Here is a 23,686-nt window from a genome sequence, read left to right as displayed (position 1 = left end):
CGGGAGGGGACCCCTGGGTCTTGTTATAGGGGGCCTAGAGTTCGTTTTATCGGGGAGCGGGGCCTCTGTGTCTCGAGTTATGGAGGAGTCGACCCCTGGATCATGTTCGGGGCGGGGAGGCGCGTAGGTCTCGCGTTATCGGGGGTGGGGGACCCCTGGGTCTCGTGCTGCCCACCCCAGGGCTGTGCACCGACGCAGACGCCGCGTCATATCCGGGGTCGCGCAGCCAATCAGCGCTCTGGACTCCTTCGCTTCCGAGTCAGGGGCGGCAGAGCAGCCATAGGGACAGTTGTGACGGAGCCCGTCACCGCACCGGAAGTGCTTCAGAGGGGGCTTCAAGGAGACCGGAAGCAGATCCGCAGGACGCCCGAACCGATCATGGCGACGCTGCCCGGTGAGGGGAGGAGGGTCGAGGGGGCCCGCGGGGCGCAGAGACCGAGGGGGGCGCAGAGACCGAGGGGGGATCGAGGGTAGGGGGCGAGGGAGGGCTGAGAGTATAGACACAAGGGGGACACGGAGGGATGGCAAGGGCAGGACGATAACATTTACAAAACAAACAAGAATTGGCAACGCCACGAGCTCTGGCTTTAAAGGAGTGGGGCATAGCAATGTAAAGCATTGCAAGCAGCGTGGGGCTAGACAGGTATTGATGTGGAATCACAGAACCGAGGGATAATACTGCTGCAGGCCTCCAGGTGAGGCGAATTTACCGCCAAGCCTGAGAAAAGTAACAGAACCCATCTAGTGATCCAGGACACTTGAATAGCGTTATAATGCCCTGTTTGTGCCCCCGAAATGTCAAGCATCTGCATATATAAACAAAATGATCACACCCTTTCTCTTGTTGTCTTGAAGCAGAGAGGAAGTTTCATGAGCCTGGGAAACAGCCTAGGGCCTCCTGCAATACTGATTCGCCCTCTTTCCATCCTGCTATAAGGCACGAATGACTTAGTGCATCCAGGAGTCTGCAGACGTTTTGCTTCGGCTGTCATTTAAATACTGATAGCTAGTGGAAATGTGAGCTTTTCCTATTTCACACTCGCCTGTCCCTCTTTCCAAAACCAGGACATGCATTTATATTATGAAATAATGTTGGGACACAACATAGAAAAGCAGCACTTTCCAGGCAAATCTGGGACCTGTGGTCACCCTAATGAAATGATGCAAAGGGGTTTAGTAGGGGAGTTTGGGGGCACTGGTGATAGACGCTGCCAAGGTCGTCACCATGTATGCTGAGTTTGGCAATAAATTGTAGTGATGTTAGGGCCGTGATACGCCTAGCTCCGGAAGTCTGTGGCTGAAATCTGTTAATTCCTGAACCCAATGTACATGGTGACTGCCTTTGTGAGAATTACCACTCCGGAGGCATACTTCATCCTCCATTGTGATTTGGGGAGTAATCTATTGTTACATCGATCAAGGCATTATAGTTTTTTGGGAGCTTCCATTGATAAACAGTACCCCTGCTGCATAATCATCTGACCACTGGAAATTGGGTTGGCAGCGCTCATAGGCTACCTTAATGCATCAAAGGATTTACCATATCTATCACAGTGAAGTGGCACAGATATTTTAACTTGGCTTTCTACCTTGAACAGAGCACAACACAGACATAGGAACTTACAGCGTCTACCAGCCATGAAAAAGTCTTGTTGACGAAACACGTGCTGGCTGCCTTTGAAGATGTGTTGTATGTAATACAAGGGCTTGGAGAATAATAACAAGATGGAATAAAAATAAAAAAACCTTTGATCAACTTTAATTCTGACATATTATTGTCTTAAGAGAACTGTAGGGACTTATACATGTGCTTCAGTACCATTTGTTTCCCGAACCAAACTCTTTACTGCCGCCTCCTTGAGCATCTTCTGAAGCAGAGAGGCTTTGGAACTCAAAAGAGACGTTTGAAGGTTTTCTTTTCCCTTTTATGGCTTCTGTGGCCCCACGCTACACATCTGCCATGGAGGCCTTGAGCAGAAAGGGTGTTGGATCCCTGGCCTTGAGCAGGGAAGGCATTGGATCCCTGCAGTATGGCCTGTTGCAGTGGGGCAAAGCCCTTTAGTAGTCAGGGATCACATTGCTTGACCTTCAGTGTGGCGCTGCTGCCTCATTTGGGAGGTGCCGTTAATAGTTGGCTGTCTGTGGAGTAAAAGATCAAATATAAACCTTAACATGGATTTGTCCCCAGTAACTTAAAACACAGATCACTCCCAAATGACCCAGACTGAACCCAAGGGCCCAGTATCCGATGTCTTCTGACACGGGCCCAGTATCCGATGTCTTCTGACAAGGGCCCAGTATTCAATGTCTTCTGACAAGGGCCCAGTATCCGATGTCTTCTGACAAGGGCCCAGTATTCGATGTCTTCTGACAAGGGCCCAGTATCCTATGTCTTCTGACAAGGGCCCAGTATTCGATGTCTTCTGACAAGGGCCCAGTATCAGATGTCTTCTGGCAAGGGCCCAGTATCCTATGTCTTCTGACAAGGTCCCAGTATCCGCTGTCTTCTGACAAGGTCCTAGTATCCGTTGTCTTCTGACAAGGGCCCAGTATCCGATGTCTTCTGACAAGGGCCCAGTATCCGACGTCTTCTGACAAGGGCCCAGTATCCTATGTCTTCTGACAAGGGCCCAGTATCAGATGTCTTCTGACAAGGTCCCAGTATCTGATGTCTTCTGACAAGGGCCCAGTATCTGCTGTCTTCTGACAAGGGCCCAGTATCAGATGTCTTCTGGCAAGGGCCCAGTATCCGATGTCTTCTGACAAGGGCCCAGTATCCGATGTCTTCTGACAGGGGCCCAGTATCTGATGTCTTCTGACAAGGGCCCAGTATCCGATGTCTTTTGACAAGGGCCCAGTATCCGATGTCTTTTGACAAGGGCCCAGTATCCAATGTCTTTTGACAAGGACCCAGTAGCTGTTATCTTCTGACAAGGGCCCAGTATCAGATGTCTTCTGACAAGGGCCCAGTATCCGATGTCTCAGATGTCTTCTGACAAGGGCCCAGTATCCTATGTCTTCTGACAAGGTCCCAGTATCCGCTGTCTTCTGACAAGGTCCCAGTATCCTTTGTCTTCTGACAAGGGCCCAGTATCCGATGTCTTCTGACAAGGGCCCAGTATCCGACGTCTTCTGACAAGGGCCCAGTATCCGATGTCTTCTGACAAGGGCCCAGTATCCGACGTCTTCTGACAAGGGCCCAGTATCTGATGTCTTCTGACAAGGGCCCAGTATCTGATGTCTTCTGACAAGGGCCCAGTATCTGATGTCTTCTGACAAGGGCCCAGTATCAGATGTCTTCTGACAAGGGCCCAGTATCCGATGTCTCAGATGTCTTCTGACAAGGGCCCAGTATCCTATGTCTTCTGACAAGGGCCCAGTATCAGATGTCTTCTGACAAGGTCCCAGTATCAGATGTCTTCTGACAAGTGCCCAGTATCTGCTGTCTTCTGACAAGGGCCCAGTATCAGATGTCTTCTGGCAAGGGCCCAGTATCCGCTGTCTTCTGACAAGGGCCCAGTATCCGATGTCTCAGATGTCTTCTGACAAGGGCCCAGTATCAGATGTCTTCTGACAAGCTTCCGAAAGAGCCTAAAAACATGGCTCTTCTCAAAACTCATGTAAACTATGACTCCCACCTCCAATCTCAATCACAGCGCCAGGAAACCTTTGGTGTCAGTGCGCTCTATAAATACAGCATAAGATAAGATAAGATAAGATAAGATAAGACAAGGGCCCAGTATCCAATGTCTTCTGACAAGGGCCCAGTATCCAATGTCTTCTGACAAGGGCCCAGTATCCAATGTCTTCTGACAAGGCCCCAGTATCCGCTGTTTTCTGACAAGGGCCCAGTTTCCACTGTCTTCTGACAAGGGCCCAGTATCCGATGTCTTCTGACAAGGGCCCAGTATCCGATGTCTTCTGACAAGGGCCCAGTATCCGATGTCTTCTGACAAGGGCCCAGTATCCGATGTCTTCTGACAAGGGCCCAGTATCCGATGTCTTCTGACAAGGGCCCAGTATCCGATGTCTTCTGACAAGGGCCCAGTATCCGATGTCTTCTGACAAGGGACCGGTATCCGATGTCTTCTGACAAGGGTCCAGTATCCGTGGTCTTCTGACAAGGGCCCGATATCAGATGTCTTCTGACACCACCAATGATTCACGGACCGAAGCTGATGGTCTGATCATTCCATGACATATAAGAACCCTGTGGACCACTTTACCAGACCAACAAGTGCTTTAAGAGGAGCACCTGGCCTTCAGAAAGCCCTTGAAAGACTTGTATTTTCTAGTCCGTAAATACGGTCTCGTCACTATGCACTTGAAGCTCATGGGTTCATAGCTCTCTATAAATGATGATTTTGTCGATGGTGTATCGAGGAGGGGGTGGTGTTCCGGGATGTCGTTTGAAGGTTCATGGTCATTGTACCCTCTGATGTACTATGGGGACAGGGAAGTGTGTCTATCCGTGTGGTTTGAGTAGACGAGGGAGGGTTGTATTTGGCCCAGTGGTACAGGCTGTCTTTTAACCACCTTATTTCTTTTCAGTGTTTCGCCTGGCCCAGTTGCACGCTCTGACCTTCAGGTAGGAATCTGCCTCTGAATCCCGGCTGCAATTGAGGGGTGGGGGGCATTTGAGCTTACCACAATAAACTGGTAGTGTGCACATTGGTACTGAAGCAATGTAGGAAGGAGTTTGCATCCAATCCTGGGCTTCATGCGAGGGGAGCCATGTGTTTGAATGACTCCAACTCTGCTCTTTGTCTGTGCAGGCATTGAGGCCTTTGTGCAGACCAGCACATCTCTCCTGTAGTCATGACCTCAGTAAGCGCAATTAACCTGCAGATTTAGTGCACAAAAATATTTGGTACAGATCTTCCGCTGGGACGCAGTGGTGAAATGCATTAAATATCCCGGTGGTCAGTACCGAAGCCCAACTCTCCCACCAGTCTTTTAGGCCCATTGATGTAATCTGTATTTACATATGCCCACCCCTCCTGCCATGTTCCATGAGTCTGTCACTTCCTTCAGTCTCCTCACATCTTCTCTCTACCATCTGTTTCAGGCCTGGGTCCCTTGCTCTGCTACAAAATGTGCTTTGTCGTCCGACTGCCTCAGTGGAACATGGTACCAGGTAATTCCTTTCTCTGTTTCATGCCGGTTAGTTGTGCCTGTTGCGGTATGTGGTTGGGAGTGCCATTGTCAAGGCTAGAGAGTGGCTGGAGGGATGTCGGTGAGAGGCCTGGTACGGTGTTGACAGGAATGTCTTCATGATCAGGAAAATGGACAGACTGCGGTTGATTGGTTGACTGATGGTGGGCCATATGAAAGTTGTGGGTCAGTCACTAATGTTGGTTCTAATATTAAATAGGGGATCCTTTCTGCACATTGATCACTCTTGGAGTGGACGGGTGGGTCCTTGCTGCCCACTGCTGTATATCAATAGGGATTCTTATTTCACACAACACTCTCTGGGAGCAAGTGGGAGTTGTTGTGCTATTCTGCAGACTCCAGTATTAAAAGCATTCATTGCTGCATGGTCCTCTGTTTTGGAAGAATCACTAGGCTGGCATTAAAGCTGTTTCTTTCTGAGTGTAACACACTTTCACACTTTCTTTTTCCCTTCATGTTAGGCATCAGAGTTCAGCTGTAGCCCCCGCCCAGAAATCAGAAGGGTCTCTGGCACCAAAGTCAGCACTTCCCAGCAGCAGAGGAGAGTACATTGTTACCAAATTGGATGACCTGATTAACTGGGCACGCAGGGTGAGTACTGGCGCTTGGCACATAGTGCCGGGTACTAGGATGGTTGGTACTAGGTACACACGATGAGCACAGAGGAGACTGATAACAGCTACCCGAGTTGAGTGCTGAGAGGCCAAGAGGACATGGTTGGTAAGGGCAGAGCCCTGGGATAATGTGGGAGCGCTTGGGTGCAGTATTAGTGCTGGAGGTGTGTTGAAGAGTTTTTACTTGAGTACTGAGGGCAGAATGTAGGGTCCCAGGACTCATTGAAACAGGGTGTGGTTGTGGAGCTGTGAATTCAGGGGCAGGAAGTTTAGCTGAGGACTGGTTTACTCAGGGTGGGAGTGAGGGGGAATCTAAAAATCCAGGTGAAGTGATTGGAATCTGGGCTTGGAGAGTCTAGGCTGAGGCGTCTTGCAGATGCAATGGGCTCAGTGCCTTGATATTTTGTTTATAATGAGAAGGAGGTGCTGTGCCAGTCCCCTCACAGGGCTCTTCACTGGATTGTTTAACATTCCCTTTACTTTTGCATTGTTTCACTCTATTCTTACTCTTCCTTACACCCTCTCGTACTGCTGAAGATCATGTTATTTATTCTTCTTGTGTATCTTCCTCATCAATACCCACTATTTTTGCCCTTTCCCTGTTTTTTCTCTCTGTCCCCTTTTCCTCCCTATACGCCTATCCCTGCTGTCCCACTGGCTCCCTATAATCCTTTCGCCTACATCGTTTATCACTCATATCCTTACATCTTACATCTGTATCCCACTTTTATTGTTTGTGTCGCTTCCTTGCAGAGCTCTCTCTGGCCCATGACCTTTGGCTTGGCCTGCTGTGCTGTGGAGATGATGCACATGGCTGCCCCACGTTACGACATGGATCGCTTTGGTGTGGTTTTTCGCGCCAGTCCACGGCAAGCTGATGTCATGATTGTGGCTGGAACTTTAACAAACAAGATGGCACCTGCTCTTCGAAAGGTGAGCTCTTTACTTGTCATTGATTCCCCCCGCCACCTCCAACATGGATCACGGATGTATGCACTTCCACCCCCTCTCTGGTTCAGATTTCTCCTGGGTGACTGTAGGCCCTCTCACACCAACCCCCTCAACATCACTACTGAGTGATGATTCCTCCCCCACTGGTTAATTACTGCTGGCTGGAAGATGTTTTGCAGCCCTCTTTCTTCCCTCTGGCTTATTGCTGGGTAGAGTTTCTTCTTCCACCAGTCTCTCGCCTGCTCAGTACTCCAGCCGCCTGCTCCTGTGAAGCCAGGCGGTGCTTGTGACTCGGGACACCTGCATTATTCTGCTGCATGTGGCAACAAGTGACTCTGCTCATGCTTGGTTTGTTGGTTGCTGTGCTCGTGTACAGGAGCACATCTACATCATGCTCCCTCCCCATCCCTCTCTTTCTCCTGTGCCGTCCTGAGATCACTCCCTTCCGTTCGCTTTCATGCCACATACTCCGTGTTTTTCCACTCACGCACAGCATAGCGCTCCACTGGTTTAAAGCTAGGTTGTACTAAACCAATCCCATATATAAAGTGGAAGGAGTTGGTTGTGTCCCGGTGCATGTTGGGTGAGTTAAGTTAGTGTTCGTGTCCTGAGGACTCATACTTTGTTTGGTACCCAAGGTTGCACTTTCATCCGCGGTCCTACTCTTTCTGCTTACGTTGATGAAACTGTGACCCCGTTATGCGGGAACTGGAATGGGAGACAGATGTCTTGTTGCTGTGAGCTGACTTTCTATTGCCTCATTGCAGGTTTATGACCAGATGCCAGAACCTCGCTACGTCGTTTCCATGGGCAGGTAAGAACTCTGTTGATTGAATGCTTGGGACGAGGAGGTCCTGCTAGGAAGGGATCGTAGCCCTAGGGAGATGTGCCACGTGATTGTCAATTGTGTGACACGACGTTCTAATTCTGGCGAACTCCGTCTTGAACCCATGTCAATGAGAAGGTGCTAAGGCCACCTTTTCCCTTCCCCCAAAATTACTACAGGAAGAGGTAGATCTTGTAAGCTCCTTCTGACAGTAACCAAAGGATGCAGATTTGGAATTGTATTGCTTCTGTGCAGCTAAAAAAAGGACTCTCGCTATCTCTCCATTGTCTTGGTTGACCAGTTACTTTGAAGGACTGGCTGCTTGAAAAATGTGTTTTAGATGATATTTTATGATTAAGCAGATCCACAAGACTGTTGACTCTGTTCTTCTGAATTTGGGAAAGCTTTACTCGAAGGTACAGTACATCCCTTTATTCCCCTTCCTTGTCCAGTGTTGGATCATGAGCAGGCAGTCCCTTGCTGGACCGTCTGTTGCTGAAGGCTCCAGTCCCCTTTTTAGGTCTCGGCGTCAACGCGCGGAAGTGCGTCTCCGCCGAGATCTTTTGTCAGGGACTATGCTTCCCAGGAGACAGCCTTGGCCACGCGCATTGCCTCTTCAAGGAGGCGATTTCCGCTGGCCACGCGCTCGCGAACGCGCTCAGCTGCTGTCTCCTGGGAAGCAGCTACACCACACGCGCATGCGCAGAAACAGCGACAGACACACACACGAGCGCTCATGCACGCACGCCCCCACACATACAGCGAACCCACCCCCGGCGTCGCATGCATACACACACACACGTGCACCGAGCATCCCCCCCACCCCTCCGTTGTCGCACCCCCCCACCCCTCCCCTCCGCCGTCGCACCCCGCCCCCCACCCCTCCCCTCCGCCGTCGCACACACACACGCAGACATACAGGCATTCTCTCCCCCCCCCCCGCCCCGCTCACCAGTCAAAGGCCCTCCGGACACGCAGACATACAGGCATTCTCTCTCTTCCCCCCCCCCCCCCCGCTCACCGGTCAAAGGCCCTCCGACCGCGGGGCTCTCCCTCGGTGCTCCTCCAGGCACTCCGTGGGCGCGGGCTTCACAAAACGGAAGTCCCGCCCCACGATAGGTTTCGTTTTCTCAGTCCCGCCCCACGATAGGTTTCGCTTGCAGCTCGTTGGGTATAAAAGCTTGTCGATCCAAGTGTGTGTGTATTGCAGATGTTATCCCTTTTTAAGGCTGTTGTGTCTGCCATCGCCCGGACTGTTTGCTGTACTTTGTGCAAATTCGCTAGATTGATTCCCTGGATCCACGTGTACCCTGGACACAGCGGCAGGCTTTCTAGTTGCTAATGCAACAGGGTTAGATGGTGTAATTACGACTGTTGATTTCATAGCTAACTTGCTTGTGGCCTGTATGTTCAGAGGATCCGATGTTGCCACCTCATTCCCCTGGTTAGCGTTTGTATTCATACATGTTTGCTTGGGATGTGTGATGAGGCCCTCCAAAACAACAAACCTTGACCTCACCAGAGATTCGTAATTGTCCAAACATTCCTCTATCTTGGTTAGTTTTTGTGTAATAGGAGATAGCAAGGTAGTTAAAATACTCTCAAATGTCTTCCACTGTTCTAAATCACAGTTCGAGTTAATACCATTTCCCGCTGCATAATTGGTATCACCATCAACCAAATCGGCATTAATTATAGGACTGCCCTCCTCGGGTGAGACACTGTCACGGGTTTTGTTCGACCTTGCCACTTTTGCTACAAGGCCTTTGTGGTCCTCCTCCCCGCTTCCTTTTTACTGCCGGTTCCAGAGTTAATCATTTGTGTGAGAAGGTGGCCTGATATGCAGTGCTCACTATTCTAGTGAACACTATGTATCAGTCCAGCAACCCTTATTGATGATTGGTTGTAAGTCAACCTTATAGACCAGCTATCCTAGTAGCGTGGATACGAGCAGTCTAAGGCTAAAGACTCGAGAGGGCGTGTTAAGCCAGCTGTTTACCACACATATACCCCTTGAATACCAAGTGAAAGGACACCACACAAGTGTTATGAAAATAAACAGTTATTTATTTAAAGATCACAACAGCCCTGTACTCTTTATGAGGACAGGGTACTAAGCACAAACCAAAACTCTTACAAAAATACTTAAGTTAGCACAGTATATACAAATGCCCGAGGGGCACGGAAAACCATATACTCTGAAAGTGGAATGCGAAATTCCTAGCAGGTAAGTACAGTACTAATAGCTTTTGGAATCGCTAGGACTTGACTAGGGAATCGTTAGATTATGTCTAGGAGGCCTAGGGGACTCGGGTGCAGTGTGTGCACTCTCACGCGAGATGCGGGACAAAAGTCTATGGTAGCTAGGAATTAGAAAGTTAGTGTTCTCGGGCGAACCCGACCTGGTAGGGAGAAAACGAAAGTAGATTCTGACCCTTGGATAGTGAGGCTATGCTGGGGCACCGAAATGCCGAAGTTACCTAGCCCAGGGGCTGCAGCTGCATAGGTCTGAAAAGACGTCGGGAATCCTCGTAGACGGACCAGGAGCCGGAAGAAAAGATGCTGGCCGGTGACCAGTGAAGAAAGTTCAGTCGGATCCAAGCCTGGATCTTGAAGATAGATGACACCTGAAAGCAGAGGGGACCAAGTTCGAGACTACTAGCCAGTCGTCAGTGGGCACCAGGAGGGCACCGGATGGTAGCCACCTCGACTAGGTGAGTGGGTGACGCTTGACTCGAAGATCTCACGGACCAGGAGGCGTTGTCGGCGACCAGGATGGAGGATCGAGCTGTCCCACGAAGATAGAAGCTGTCGGCGTCGCTGGACCCAGGATTGGGCAACAAAGCCTTGGCAAATTCAAGCCCACGCGGTGGACCTAAAATGGCGTCTGGGGTGGACCAGGAGGGTCCGGGGTGCCTCTCTTGAAGAAGGAAGCAAAGGCCAGCCTGGAGCAACCAAACCAGCAGTCGTGAAGTCGTTGGGCGTCGTTCAGAGGGCCACAAGCCAGCCGGCTAGTAGCCAAACAACGCGGTGCACAGCAAACAGCAGAAGGGCCCCACGCAGATCGTGGAGATGCAGGGGGGCTGATCTTGGGTGCTGGAGCTGCGCAGGGTCGGGGCTTCTCGGACCCCAAAGCACTCACCAGTGGAGGACACGGTGGGCTTGCAGTAAAGATGTCGTGCAGTCTTGGCGATCGTCGGTCCCTTGAGGTCTCGTCGCACTCACGGTTCTCAGCTGGGCTGTAGAGGTGAGTAGAGGTCAGAGGTGCCAGGGAAGCCGGGTCTCGTCGAGCTGGGTCGTCGGATTCGTGATGAAGGACTTGCAGCAGACCGCAGTGTTCTTTAGGATGGTGCCTGCGGATGCAGGGTGACTACTCCTTAGCCACAAGGGAGAATCTTGAAGAAGAAATCGTGAAGTCCTTTCGAAGAAAGTGGTATCTTGATTCCAAAGATGATCTAATTTTAACAGGGGGCCCGCTCCCATCTTTATACTAAAAAAGGGGGCTGACCCGGTGACTAGGTCCTGCCTATGGGTGGGACTAGGTGGGGGGTGGTTACACCCCTCAGCCATGCCGGACTTCCCCAGGCCAGGGGCTGGTGTGCCCCTGGAACTGGTTCAGACCGGCCTATGCGTAGTGAGCACCGGGGTGCCACTCAGCAGTCACCTTCCTGTAAAGCCCTGCCTACCCAGGATACACAAAACCATGTCTGGGACGGTGCTAGCACCGCCCCTGACAGGAAACCCTTTGTCCAGGCTCCCCTCGCTGGAAGGACTCCCAGCTGCAGGGGGTCAGACTCGTGTCTGTGGTGGCAGCATCCATTTTGTGGAGCTGAGGCTTCAGTTAACTTTAACCGGGGTTCACAGTTACATACATGTCGTGTCCCTCTAGAAGGGTGGAATGCTAACCCCGTCGCCAGAATTGGCGAGGGGTTAGTATTCCAATTCGTATGACACCTTACTCGACATGTTTTGATAAAGCAATACCAAAGATAGCATTTAACCGCGAGGATTATAATGCACTTAAGAGTATATGGTATGCGATATCATGGAACAGCTATTAGGACTTGATTCCGCAAGCTGCAGACAGGCTCAGCTCATGCCAGAGCACTATCTCACATGATTCCAAGCACTCTGCCTTCAGGATTGTCAAGGCCTGCCATAGGAGTGACTGATAGGAATCTGTGTGTCCATTTTAGGGTTAGGTATAGGGATACTACACCTACAGCAAAGGGTGATTACACGACTTTGCCCCAGCTGTCATGCAGCCAGTTGTGTCAAATTTAGGAGACCAGCCAGGGGTGGCATAATACATGCTGCAGACCCTGGTAGCCCTGGGTACCTATGCCCTGAGTTACAGGGTCTGATAAGGTGGCCCAGTACCAATTGGTAGATGCACCTAGGGTACATGAAGTAATTTAGAAAGAGAACAGCCAGGCTGTGGGTCTGATTGGCAGGCCCACAGCCAGAGAAAGTCGTAAACCAGTGAAACAAAAGCAAAAAATCTGGGTGATCATAGGATTGCAGACCCTACTCTCCTACATGACCCCCCCCCAAACTTTGGGACAATAAGCTAACCTTGACCAGGTGAGTCTTCTTGTTCTAAGTGGAAATATCTGGAGAGCCCATCGGCATTGCCATGATCAGTACCAGGTCTATGTTCCACTGTAAAGTCCATCCCCTGTAGGGAAATGGACCACCTAAGCAGTTTGGGGTTTTCACCCTTCATCTGATTTAGCCACAAGAGGGGCTTATGGTCGGTCTGAATCTTGAAGTGAGTGCCAAACAAGTATGGCCTCAGCTTCTTCAGGGCCCAAACCACAGCAAAGGCCTCCCTCTCAATAGCTGACCAATTCTTCTCTCTGGGGGTCAGCCTTCTGCTTATAAAAGCAATGGGCTGATCCTGACCATCAAAATTCAGTTGAGAAAGAACAGCTCCCACACCCAACTCAGAAGCATCTGTTTGGACAATGAATGGTTTGGAGTAGTCTGGACTCTTAAGGATAGGTGCTGTGCACATGGCCTGCTTTAGGTCATCGAATGCTTTTTGACAGCCTGCTGTCCACTGAACCTTTTTTGGCATTTTCTTACTTGTCAGTTCATTTAATGGTGTCACAATGGAACCATAGTTCCTGACAAACTTTCTGTAGTATCCAGTCAGGCCCAAGAAAGCTCGAACCTGAGTCTGGGTGGTTGGAGGAGCCCAGTCCCTGATTGACTGTATTTTGCTCTCCAGTGGCTGAACCTGGCCTCCACCTACAAGGTGGCCCAGGTATACAACCTGTGTCTGCCCTATCTGGCACTTGGTGGCCTTGATAGTGAGGCCTGCTGCTTGCAGAGCCTCTAACACTTTCCTCAGGTGGACCAGGTGATCCTCCCAGGTGGAGCTAAAGACAGCAATATCATCTAGATATGCTGCACAGAAGTCATCCAGCCCAGTAAGGACTTGATTCACCAACCTTTGGAAGGTGGCAGGTGCATTTTTCAGACCAAAGGGCATTACCACAAATTGATAATGCCCACCAGGGGTTGAAAATGCTGTTTTGGGCTTGGCATCCTCAGCTAACCTGATTTGCCAATACCCAGCTGTTAAGTCAAATGTACTTAAGTAGTTGGCAGAAGCCAATCTATCTATAAGTTCATCTGCCCTTGGTATTGGATGGGCATCAGTCTTAGTGACTGCATTGAGACCCCTGTAGTCTACGCAAAACCTCATCTCTCTCTTACCATCTTGGGTGTGAGGCTTTGGCACTAGAACTACTGGACTAGCCCAAGGGCTATCTGAGGGTTCAATGACTCCCAATTCCAACATTTTCTGCACTTCAGTTTTTATGCAGTCTCTAACATGATCAGGCTGCCTGTAGATTTTACTCTTGACTGGCAGGCTGTCACCAGTGTCAACCTCATGGGTGCACCAATTGGTCTGACTGGGTGTCAGAGAGAACATACGTCTGAAAGACTGAAGAACCTGTTTACAGTCTTTCTGCTGATGTTCAGAGAGGCTGCCACAAAAGACAACACCATCTACTGACCCATCATCAGGATTCTGAGTGAGCAGGTCTGGGAGAGGGTCACTCTCTTCCTCCTGTCCCTCATCTATGGCCATGAGCAAGCTCATGTCCTTCCTGTCGACATATGCTTTGAGCCTGTTGACATGGAGTACCCTATGGGGACTCCTGGGAGTTCCAAGGTCCACCAGGTAGGTGACCTCTCCCTTTTGCTCAAGGATTGTGTGGGGCCCAGACCATTTGTCTTTGAGTGCTGCTGGGGCCACTGGCTCCAGCACCCACACCTTCTGTCCAGGCTGATAAACAGTCAGGACAGCCTTTTGGTCATGCCAAGCTTTTTGAAGTTCTTGACTGGCCTTAAGGTTTTCTGATGCCTTCTCCATATACTCAGCCATCCTGGAGCGGAGACCAAGTACATAGTCCATTATGTTGGTTGCAGGCTTTTTGAGAGGTCTCTCCCATCCTTCCTTCACCAAACACAAGGGGCCTCTCACAGGATGCCCATACAAAAGTTCAAAAGGGCTGTAGCCAACCCCCTTTTGTGGGACCTCTCTGTAAGCAAACAGAAGGCAGGGCATCAGGACATCCCATCTACGCCTGAGTGTTTCAGGTAGTCCATGAATCATCCCTTTTAGGGTCCTGTTGAACCTTTCAACAAGCCCATTGCATTGTGGGTGATAGGGTGTAGTGAATTTGTAATTGACACCACACTCCTTCCACATAGCAGTTAAATAGCTTGACATGAAGTTTGCACCTCTGTCAGAGACAACCTCCTTAGGGAAGCCCACTCTGGAGAACACTCCAACTAGGGCCCTTGCCACCACAGGGGCTGTGGTGGTCCTAAGTGGAATAGCTTCAGGATACCTGGTGGCATGATCCACTACCACCAGTATAAACTTGTGCCCTGATGCTGTCTGGGGTTCCATTGGACCAACAATGTCAATCCCCACTCTTTCAAAGGGCACCCCCACCACAGGCATTGGTATAAGGGGGGCCTTTGTTGTGCCACCTGACTTACCACTGGCTTGGCAAGTGACACAGGAGCGACAAAACTCCTTGGTATCCTCATTCATGTGAGGCCAGTGAAAGTGTGAGACAAGCCTGTCCCAAGTCTTTGTCTGGCCTAAGTGTCCTGCTAAGGGAATCTCATGGGCCAAGGTAAGTAGGAAACCTCTCTGAGACAAGGGTACAACCAGCCTCCTGGTCATGCCAGGCTTGGGGTCTCTTGACTCAGTGTACAGGAGTCCATCTTCCCAGTATACCTTGTGGGTACCTGTGGCGTTCCCAGCAGCCTCAGCAGCAGCCTGCTGTCTGAGGGGTTCAAGAGAAGGGCAGCCTAACTGGTCCTTCCCCAGGTCTTCCCTTGAGGGTCCCCCTGAACCCAAGAATTCAACTTGATCAAGTTCAAACTCTCTAGGCTCAGTTTCCCTCAATTCCTGCAGGTCAGCCTCCTCTGAGACTTGATCCACAACCTGGGGCAAGGGGGAAGGCACAGCCTTAACCCTACTGCTCTTTTTCTTGGAAGGTGTCTGGTCCATTGTTCCAGGATCCAGCACCTGTTCAGTGGGGCATCTTCTGGCCTGTGACCTAGTCACAGCAAACACATGTGCTGGCAAACCTAACATTTCCAGATGAGTCCTCTGCTCCACTTCTGACCATTGTGATGACTCCAAATCATTGCCCAACAAACAATCCACTGGGAGGTCTGAACTAACTACAACCTTCTTTTGGCCAGTTACCCCTCCCCAGGAGAAAGCTACAATTGCCATACTATGATTGGTAGTGACATTGCTTGCATTGGTCACCAGGAATTCTGTACCTGGCATGATCTGTCCAGGGTCCACAAAGCTAGGTGTCACCATTGTGACACTGGCACAAGTGTCCCTATAGGCCTGAGCCATTTTTCCATTAATAAAAGGTGTCTGTCTGTATTTGCCCAAAGTATTGGGACTTATGTCAGGGGACATATCCATATCCCCTGTACTGACAAGGACAGCCTGAGTGAGGGTGCCAACTAAGTTGTCACTCCCCTCAGAACCCAGGGTTAACCCTACTAAACCCTTGGGAGGTGCACTACCACTGCTGGCTGTACTAGGGGGCACAGGTGCCTTAGGGGCTGCAGTGGCAGGAGTCTGCCCTCCTCCTTTCTTGGTGCACTCACTAAACCAGTGAGTTTTACTTTTGCAGTATTGGCACCACCTTTTAGATTGGCCTTCTTTCTTCTTTTGGGGAGCCTGACCCCCACCCTCTTTGGGTTGTTGGGGACCTGTCGAAGACTTCTGGTCATTTTGTTCCCCTTTCGAATCCTTACCCTTCTGGTCTGCTTTCTTCTGACCACCTTGATTCTGGCCCTGGTTCTGTTTAACTCTTGTTCTAACCCATCTGTCTGCCTTCTTTCCCAATTCTTGGGGAGAGGTCAGATCTGAGTCAACAAGATGCTGATGCAACAACTGGTTCTGACAATTGTTTAAAATTTGCTCTCTCATCATCAAATTGTACAATCCTTTATAATCAGTAACCTTACTGCCCAGCAACCAGCCCTCAAAAGCCTTAGTGGCACAATCTACAAAGTCAGCCCAATCTTGAGACTGAGTTTTCTGGGTATCCCTGAACAGCACCCTGTACTGCTCAGTGGTTAGGCCAAACCCATCAACCAGTGCATTTTTCAAGACTTGGTAATCATTAGCATCCTCCACCCTTGTGGTGAGGAGCTTGTCTCTTCCTTTACCCTCAAAGGAGAGCCACAAGATAGCTGCCCACTGACTTGGGGGAACACCTTGCACAGTGCAGGCCCTCTCCAAAGCAGTAATCCATTTGTGGATGTCATCCCCTTGTTTAAAGGGGGGCACTATCTTACCAAGGTGTTTTGTATCAAAACTCCTTTCCCTATTGCTAGGTACAATGCTGCCACCAGTGGGGACTGTCCCACTCAATTGTTGCTCTCTAGCAAAGGCAAGCCTCTCTTTGGCCAGGGCAAGTTCTTCCCTTTCAATCCTCAGATTGGCTGCCTTTTCCTTAGCTTCATACATTCTCCTCTGGGGAGATGTCATTCCCCTTTGAGAGGAACGTTGAGAGCCATTGGTATGAAGGGATCTGATAGAGCCTCTTGATAGAGATCTATCTCGTCCATTCCCAATGTTAAGCTGACCTGAGAGTGGCCCCAAGGGTCCCCTAGTGCCCATCTCATGTCTGCTTAAGTTGGACCTGGTTAGTCTGCTGACTTCTACCTGTTCCTTTTCTGCCTCATCCCCTGATACCAAATCATCATCCTCATCATCAGCATCATCTGCTTCCTGAAGAGGATGGTCCTGGGCATCAAAGGGACCCTGTAAGGAGGGCATGTTGCCATCTGAATTAGAAGGGTCTGGGTTACCAGCCCTCCTTGCATCATGAGTCTCTAAGAGACCAATCAGAAAGGCAGTTGTGGGGTTAGACCCCTGCTTAATCTTCCTAGAGGTACACACTTGTCGTAACTCATGGAAGCTAAGCGCAGTATATCTTGAAGGGATGACCTGTGGAGGGTCAACTGACACAAGGGGAACCTCAGTGTTTCCTCCTTTGTCCGACATACTGTTTCTAGTGTGGTGTAAGTGATGCACCTACCTACACTATGTGTTTACCTACTGATCCCTTGCTAAGAGTTGCAGCCAAGGTGTGCTAAGCCTTGAGGAGCTACAACAGCTGGTTCAGTAGAACTCAGAGTATTCTAAGCTTTAGTTATGTGTACCTAACAGTACTTATGTGATCTTTCAACAAGATATTCTTAGGATACGTGTGGTAAAACAACAGCAAGCTCAAATCCCAACCGCTGCTCACCAATGTGAGAAGGTGGCCTGATATGCAGTGCTCACTATTCTAGTGAACACTATGTATCAGTCCAGCAACCCTTATTGATGATTGGTTGTAAGTCAACCTTATAGACCAGCTATCCTAGTAGCGTGGATACGAGCAGTCTAAGGCTAAAGACTCGAGAGGGCGTGTTAAGCCAGCTGTTTACCACACATATACCCCTTGAATACCAAGTGAAAGGACACCACACAAGTGTTATGAAAATAAACAGTTATTTATTTAAAGATCACAACAGCCCTGTACTCTTTATGAGGACAGGGTACTAAGCACAAACCAAAGCTCTTACAAAAATACTTAAGTTAGCACAGTATATACAAATGCCCGAGGGGCACGGAAAACCATATACTCTGAAAGTGGAATGCGAAATTCCTAGCAGGTAAGTACAGTACTAATAGCTTTTGGAATCGCTAGGACTTGACTAGGGAATCGTTAGATTATGTCTAGGAGGCCTAGGGGACTCGGGTGCAGTGTGTGCACTCTCACGCGAGATGCGGGACAAAAGTCTATGGTAGCTAGGAATTAGAAAGTTAGTGTTCTCGGGCGAACCCGACCTGGTAGGGAGAAAACGAAAGTAGATTCTGACCCTTGGATAGTGAGGCTATGCTGGGGCACCGAAATGCCGAAGTTACCTAGCCCAGGGGCTGCAGCTGCATAGGTCTGAAAAGACGTCGGGAATCCTCGTAGACGGACCAGGAGCCGGAAGAAAAGATGCTGGCCGGTGACCAGTGAAGAAAGTTCAGTCGGATCCAAGCCTGGATCTTGAAGATAGATGACACCTGAAAGCAGAGGGGACCAAGTTCGAGACTACTAGCCAGTCGTCAGTGGGCACCAGGAGGGCACCGGATGGTAGCCACCTCGACTAGGTGAGTGGGTGACGCTTGACTCGAAGATCTCACGGACCAGGAGGCGTTGTCGGCGACCAGGATGGAGGATCGAGCTGTCCCACGAAGATAGAAGCTGTCGGCGTCGCTGGACCCAGGATTGGGCAACAAAGCCTTGGCAAATTCAAGCCCACGCGGTGGACCTAAAATGGCGTCTGGGGTGGACCAGGAGGGTCCGGGGTGCCTCTCTTGAAGAAGGAAGCAAAGGCCAGCCTGGAGCAACCAAACCAGCAGTCGTGAAGTCGTTGGGCGTCGTTCAGAGGGCCACAAGCCAGCCGGCTAGTAGCCAAACAACGCGGTGCACAGCAAACAGCAGAAGGGCCCCACGCAGATCGTGGAGATGCAGGGGGGCTGATCTTGGGTGCTGGAGCTGCGCAGGGTCGGGGCTTCTCGGACCCCAAAGCACTCACCAGTGGAGGACACGGTGGGCTTGCAGTAAAGATGTCGTGCAGTCTTGGCGATCGTCGGTCCCTTGAGGTCTCGTCGCACTCACGGTTCTCAGCTGGGCTGTAGAGGTGAGTAGAGGTCAGAGGTGCCAGGGAAGCCGGGTCTCGTCGAGCTGGGTCGTCGGATTCGTGATGAAGGACTTGCAGCAGACCGCAGTGTTCTTTAGGATGGTGCCTGCGGATGCAGGGTGACTACTCCTTAGCCACAAGGGAGAATCTTGAAGAAGAAATCGTGAAGTCCTTTCGAAGAAAGTGGTATCTTGATTCCAAAGATGATCTAATTTTAACAGGGGGCCCGCTCCCATCTTTATACTAAAAAAGGGGGCTGACCCGGTGACTAGGTCCTGCCTATGGGTGGGACTAGGTGGGGGGTGGTTACACCCCTCAGCCATGCCGGACTTCCCCAGGCCAGGGGCTGGTGTGCCCCTGGAACTGGTTCAGACCGGCCTATGCGTAGTGAGCACCGGGGTGCCACTCAGCAGTCACCTTCCTGTAAAGCCCTGCCTACCCAGGATACACAAAACCATGTCTGGGACGGTGCTAGCACCGCCCCTGACAGGAAACCCTTTGTCCAGGCTCCCCTCGCTGGAAGGACTCCCAGCTGCAGGGGGTCAGACTCGTGTCTGTGGTGGCAGCATCCATTTTGTGGAGCTGAGGCTTCAGTTAACTTTAACCGGGGTTCACAGTTACATACATGTCGTGTCCCTCTAGAAGGGTGGAATGCTAACCCCGTCGCCAGAATTGGCGAGGGGTTAGTATTCCAATTCGTATGACACCTTACTCGACATGTTTTGATAAAGCAATACCAAAGATAGCATTTAACCGCGAGGATTATAATGCACTTAAGAGTATATGGTATGCGATATCATGGAACAGCTATTAGGACTTGATTCCGCAAGCTGCAGACAGGCTCAGCTCATGCCAGAGCACTATCTCACATGATTCCAAGCACTCTGCCTTCAGGATTGTCAAGGCCTGCCATAGGAGTGACTGATAGGAATCTGTGTGTCCATTTTAGGGTTAGGTATAGGGATACTACACCTACAGCAAAGGGTGATTACACGACTTTGCCCCAGCTGTCATGCAGCCAGTTGTGTCAAATTTAGGAGACCAGCCAGGGGTGGCATAATACATGCTGCAGACCCTGGTAGCCCTGGGTACCTATGCCCTGAGTTACAGGGTCTGATAAGGTGGCCCAGTACCAATTGGTAGATGCACCTAGGGTACATGAAGTAATTTAGAAAGAGAACAGCCAGGCTGTGGGTCTGATTGGCAGGCCCACAGCCAGAGAAAGTCGTAAACCAGTGAAACAAAAGCAAAAAATCTGGGTGATCATAGGATTGCAGACCCTACTCTCCTACAATTTGGTAGAGGTTTTTTTATTTGGGGATGTGGCAGATGCACGTGTAGAGACGCTGGCTGTAATGTTACTTTGGGTCAGTGGCGATTTTGGGGAATCCTCTAGTGTTCCAAGGGGATATGGAACTTCAACGCCAACCTCAATATTAGTCGATGGTATAATAATGATTACATCTTGATGAGCTGGCGAGCGAGCTGTAGCTATAGTCCCTAGGGAAGATCTCCTATTTAATAACGGGACCAGAGACAACAGATGCTCGGTACAGAGGTCGCCCTAAGAATAAACTGATCAAGCGTCCCCACCACGCTGCCACCATGAGAAGTACCTAGGTATTTCCTTTCCTGTTTGCTCATCTTTAATAACTTAAGTGAACTTAAGCCAACTGGTAATGCAGAGTAGTGAGTAGTGAGTGCAGAGTGGTAATGCAGAGTAGTGAGTGCTGAGTGCAGAGTAGTGAGTGCAGAGTAGTGAGTGCAGAGTAGTGAGTGCAGAGTAGTGAGTGCAGAGTAGTGAGTGCAGAGTAGTGAGTGCAGAGTAGTGAGTGCAGAGTAGTGAGTGCAGAGTAGTGAGTGCAGAGTAGTGAGTGCAGAGTAGTGAGTGCAGAGTAGTGAGTGCAGAGTAGTGAGTGCAGAGTAGTGAGTGCAGAATCTTTTGATTTAAAGAAAAAGAAATGTCACGAGCAATGCCAATAGCTCTACCTTTAATGATGCCGAGACCATTGCATTGCAAATGCTTGTTTTACATTTGGGAATGTGTTGGGTACGCAGGACGTTGGCCCCTGATTCGTTGTCTGAGCTACAGTTAAGCACAGAGTGCACTGGGAAAGGGTGGGGCAGTGAAATCTCCAGCCTTTACTTTAAAGCTGAAAAAGTATTGCAGAACATAATAAAATATTGGGAGCAGATGCCGTCTGGCTTTAGCTGCGTCTCTGGGAAGAGTTGAGAACACATCATGTTGGTCCATAACTGCTCCTCTGGGATGCGGAGAAGTCCATAGACCACATGCCTTTTGGCTTATAGCATTGGGTGCAGGCGACACCATGCTTTGCTCTACGTCTGGGAGTGGTTTGAGTGCTTTTGTCTCCAGTTTCTTACTTCGTGTCTCTTCCTTCCTCAGCTGTGCCAACGGTGGAGGTTATTACCACTACTCCTATTCCGTGGTCCGGGGATGTGACCGCATCGTGCCCGTCGACATCTACGTACCAGGTGTGATATATGGATTTGAAGGCAGTAATTTGCATAAACCTGCTTGTATTTGAGGAATGGGTTATAAACCAGGAGCACTCACTAACAGCACACTCTGGTATCTACCCCCAGGTTGTCCACCCACGGCCGAAGCTCTCCTGTATGGAATCCTCCAGCTTCAGAAGAAGATCAAGCGGGAGAAGAAATTAAGAATCTGGTACCGGAAATAGCCTCGGTTCGATGTTTCTGATCTCCAACAGTTATTTATCGAAGGAACTTGCTTGAGTTCGCTCCTTAAGTCACTGACCGCACATTTCTGCCTCTTTCGCGCAGTGGTTTGCGGATTGCATTTTTTGTAGCACTCTGGCCAGCAGCGGCTGCAGTGTCGTGGGGAGGGGAGGCTGCAGTACTACATGGAGTAGGGGCTGCTGTGCTACAGGGAGTAGAGGCTGCTGTGCTACAGGGAGTAGAGGCTGCTGTGCTACAGGGAGTAGAGGCTGCTGTGTTCTGGCTTCTTGCTTTGGTGGCTCATAGTCTGTCCAAGGTATTACCACTTTAAAAATGTTGTATTGCAGTGATTCCTCTACATGAATAAAGTGTTCCTCAAGTTTGCGCCTGGTCTCCGGTCAGATGAATGCGGGTTGTGTCTTGGTGTGTGATGTTGTTTGCAACACTATCATGCCATGGTTTTATGTGTTGAAAGGACATGTTCTTTCGCCATCTTCCTTCAAGAGGGAAGCTTCTATTATATTGCCTCAGACTTTGATAAACATTTAGTTCACCCAGGAGATTTCAGACTCCGCCCCTTGCTGTTCTTGCTTGCTTATGATGTAGGACAGGATTGCCTAAGTTTGCGCAAAAAGGCATGAACCGCATTATCCTTCTATTTCATTGCTGTTGCTCAGCATTTAAAAGGCCAGTTCTGAAAGATAAGGGAAATGATGAGATTTTTGTTTTAGATTAACAATTGGTATTTATTTGAGGAAAAAGAAAACAAACAACACAAGTACAACATGGAGATTTAACCTGCCAACAAGACGTCGGCACAAGAGAAGAGAAAGGCAGTCCTTGCGAGGGAATCGCTCATAGGCAGTCAGTTTGCACACTGCTTTCCTGGATCTGTGAGCTTGTGAATGGTAGAAAAGAATAAGACGGTTCAGGGAGGTAAATGATTATTCTCGACTTCCACAAACTGATAGTCACAAGCTGAGTCTAGGCAAGCCCATCGCAGCCATCCATCCACCCTACTGGCGCGGCAATATTAGCGCCAGCAAAATGAGTTACTTTATGTGCTATTATTTACAGTATGTGGAGAAAAGACAATGTAATAACAAATGAACGGACGCATACATTGGAGTATGGTACAGGGGGTGAGACAGAAGGTGCTGAAATAACATGTAAAACATTGTTGCTCGATGGAAGTGCTTCAGAGCCTTTCTTTGAGCGCATTTTTGAACTTTGCGAGGAGCTTGGGGAGGAGAAGCGTCCAGGAAGACAGCCAGTGGTAACCAGGCTAGGCTGAAGGTAGATCTGGAGGGTTCCTTGTGAGTGAGGTCTGTTCCTTGGCTAGTGGGTGCAGCGAGCATGTGCCAGGGGTTCTTTGTTTTTCACATACTTGTTATTGTTTGTAACTATAATCCTACCATGGTTGCATAGGATGTGCTTCGGGCAGCTTCATGGGCAGAGGCTTTGTGGGTGTTTTTAGTTCTAGATTTAAGAGCGGTGAATCACTTGTCCTTCGAGTCACTAACAAGTTACGGTCCTCTGTGAATGTGAAGACATTTGAGGTTGTAGATAGTACTGGTTGTGTAAGTTAAAGCTAATTTATAGAGCATGGAAAAGAATGAATGGTGAGTTTAAACAGTACGCTTACATAAATGCCTTTCTTGAACGGGTCACTCACTGGATGCATTTGTGTACTTTGTTTCAAGTCAAGTCAAGCAATCTTTATTCGACGATTGTCATAAAAGCATGTTCCATATATAAAAAGTACATGTATAAATTTTAGTAATAAAACCAATTTAAAATCAGATTATAAAATTTCGTGAAATAAATAGATAAAATCATTCCATTAACAGTACAAATGTGCGAAATGTTACTACACAATTATTAACAAAGATACTTAGCATACAACGTTAACTAATGTATTATTCTTTCAGGAGTTGGGCTCTAATCGTCCATGCCCATCCTAGAAATTTCGCCACCGCTATGTACACAAACATATTAAGACTGGTGCGAATGATTCTAACTGCAATCATTCCTTTCCTTGTTCCCAGTAACCTACACATCGGTCCTAACCACTTTCGTCTCGGCGCCGCATACTTTGGGCACTCAAACAGAAGATGGCCAATGGTTTCAGGAACATCTGAGCAAGCCGGACAAGCCACCTTGCCCC

At 49.5% G+C, this 23,686-nt stretch overlaps 1 protein-coding gene across 1 annotated transcript; it reads left to right on the top strand.

The window, feature by feature from the left end:
- The first annotated feature begins 276 nt into the window (after positions 1-276).
- Positions 277-21,903, top strand: NDUFS7 (NADH:ubiquinone oxidoreductase core subunit S7). Its single transcript, XM_086946656.1, has 8 exons — positions 277-394; positions 4,552-4,588; positions 5,069-5,137; positions 5,637-5,766; positions 6,543-6,722; positions 7,508-7,554; positions 21,224-21,312; positions 21,424-21,903. The coding sequence occupies exons 1-8, from the start codon at positions 379-381 to the stop codon at positions 21,519-21,521; spliced, it is 666 nt and encodes a 221-aa protein (XP_086802782.1). The 5' UTR covers positions 277-378; the 3' UTR covers positions 21,522-21,903.
- The last annotated feature ends 1,783 nt before the right edge of the window (positions 21,904-23,686 follow it).

Source organism: Lissotriton vulgaris, chromosome 12 (genome assembly GCF_964263255.1).
Source record: "Lissotriton vulgaris chromosome 12, aLisVul1.2, whole genome shotgun sequence".
In the NCBI taxonomy this organism is placed as follows: Eukaryota; Metazoa; Chordata; class Amphibia; order Caudata; family Salamandridae; genus Lissotriton; species Lissotriton vulgaris.
This window is presented reverse-complemented; position numbering and strand designations above follow the sequence as displayed.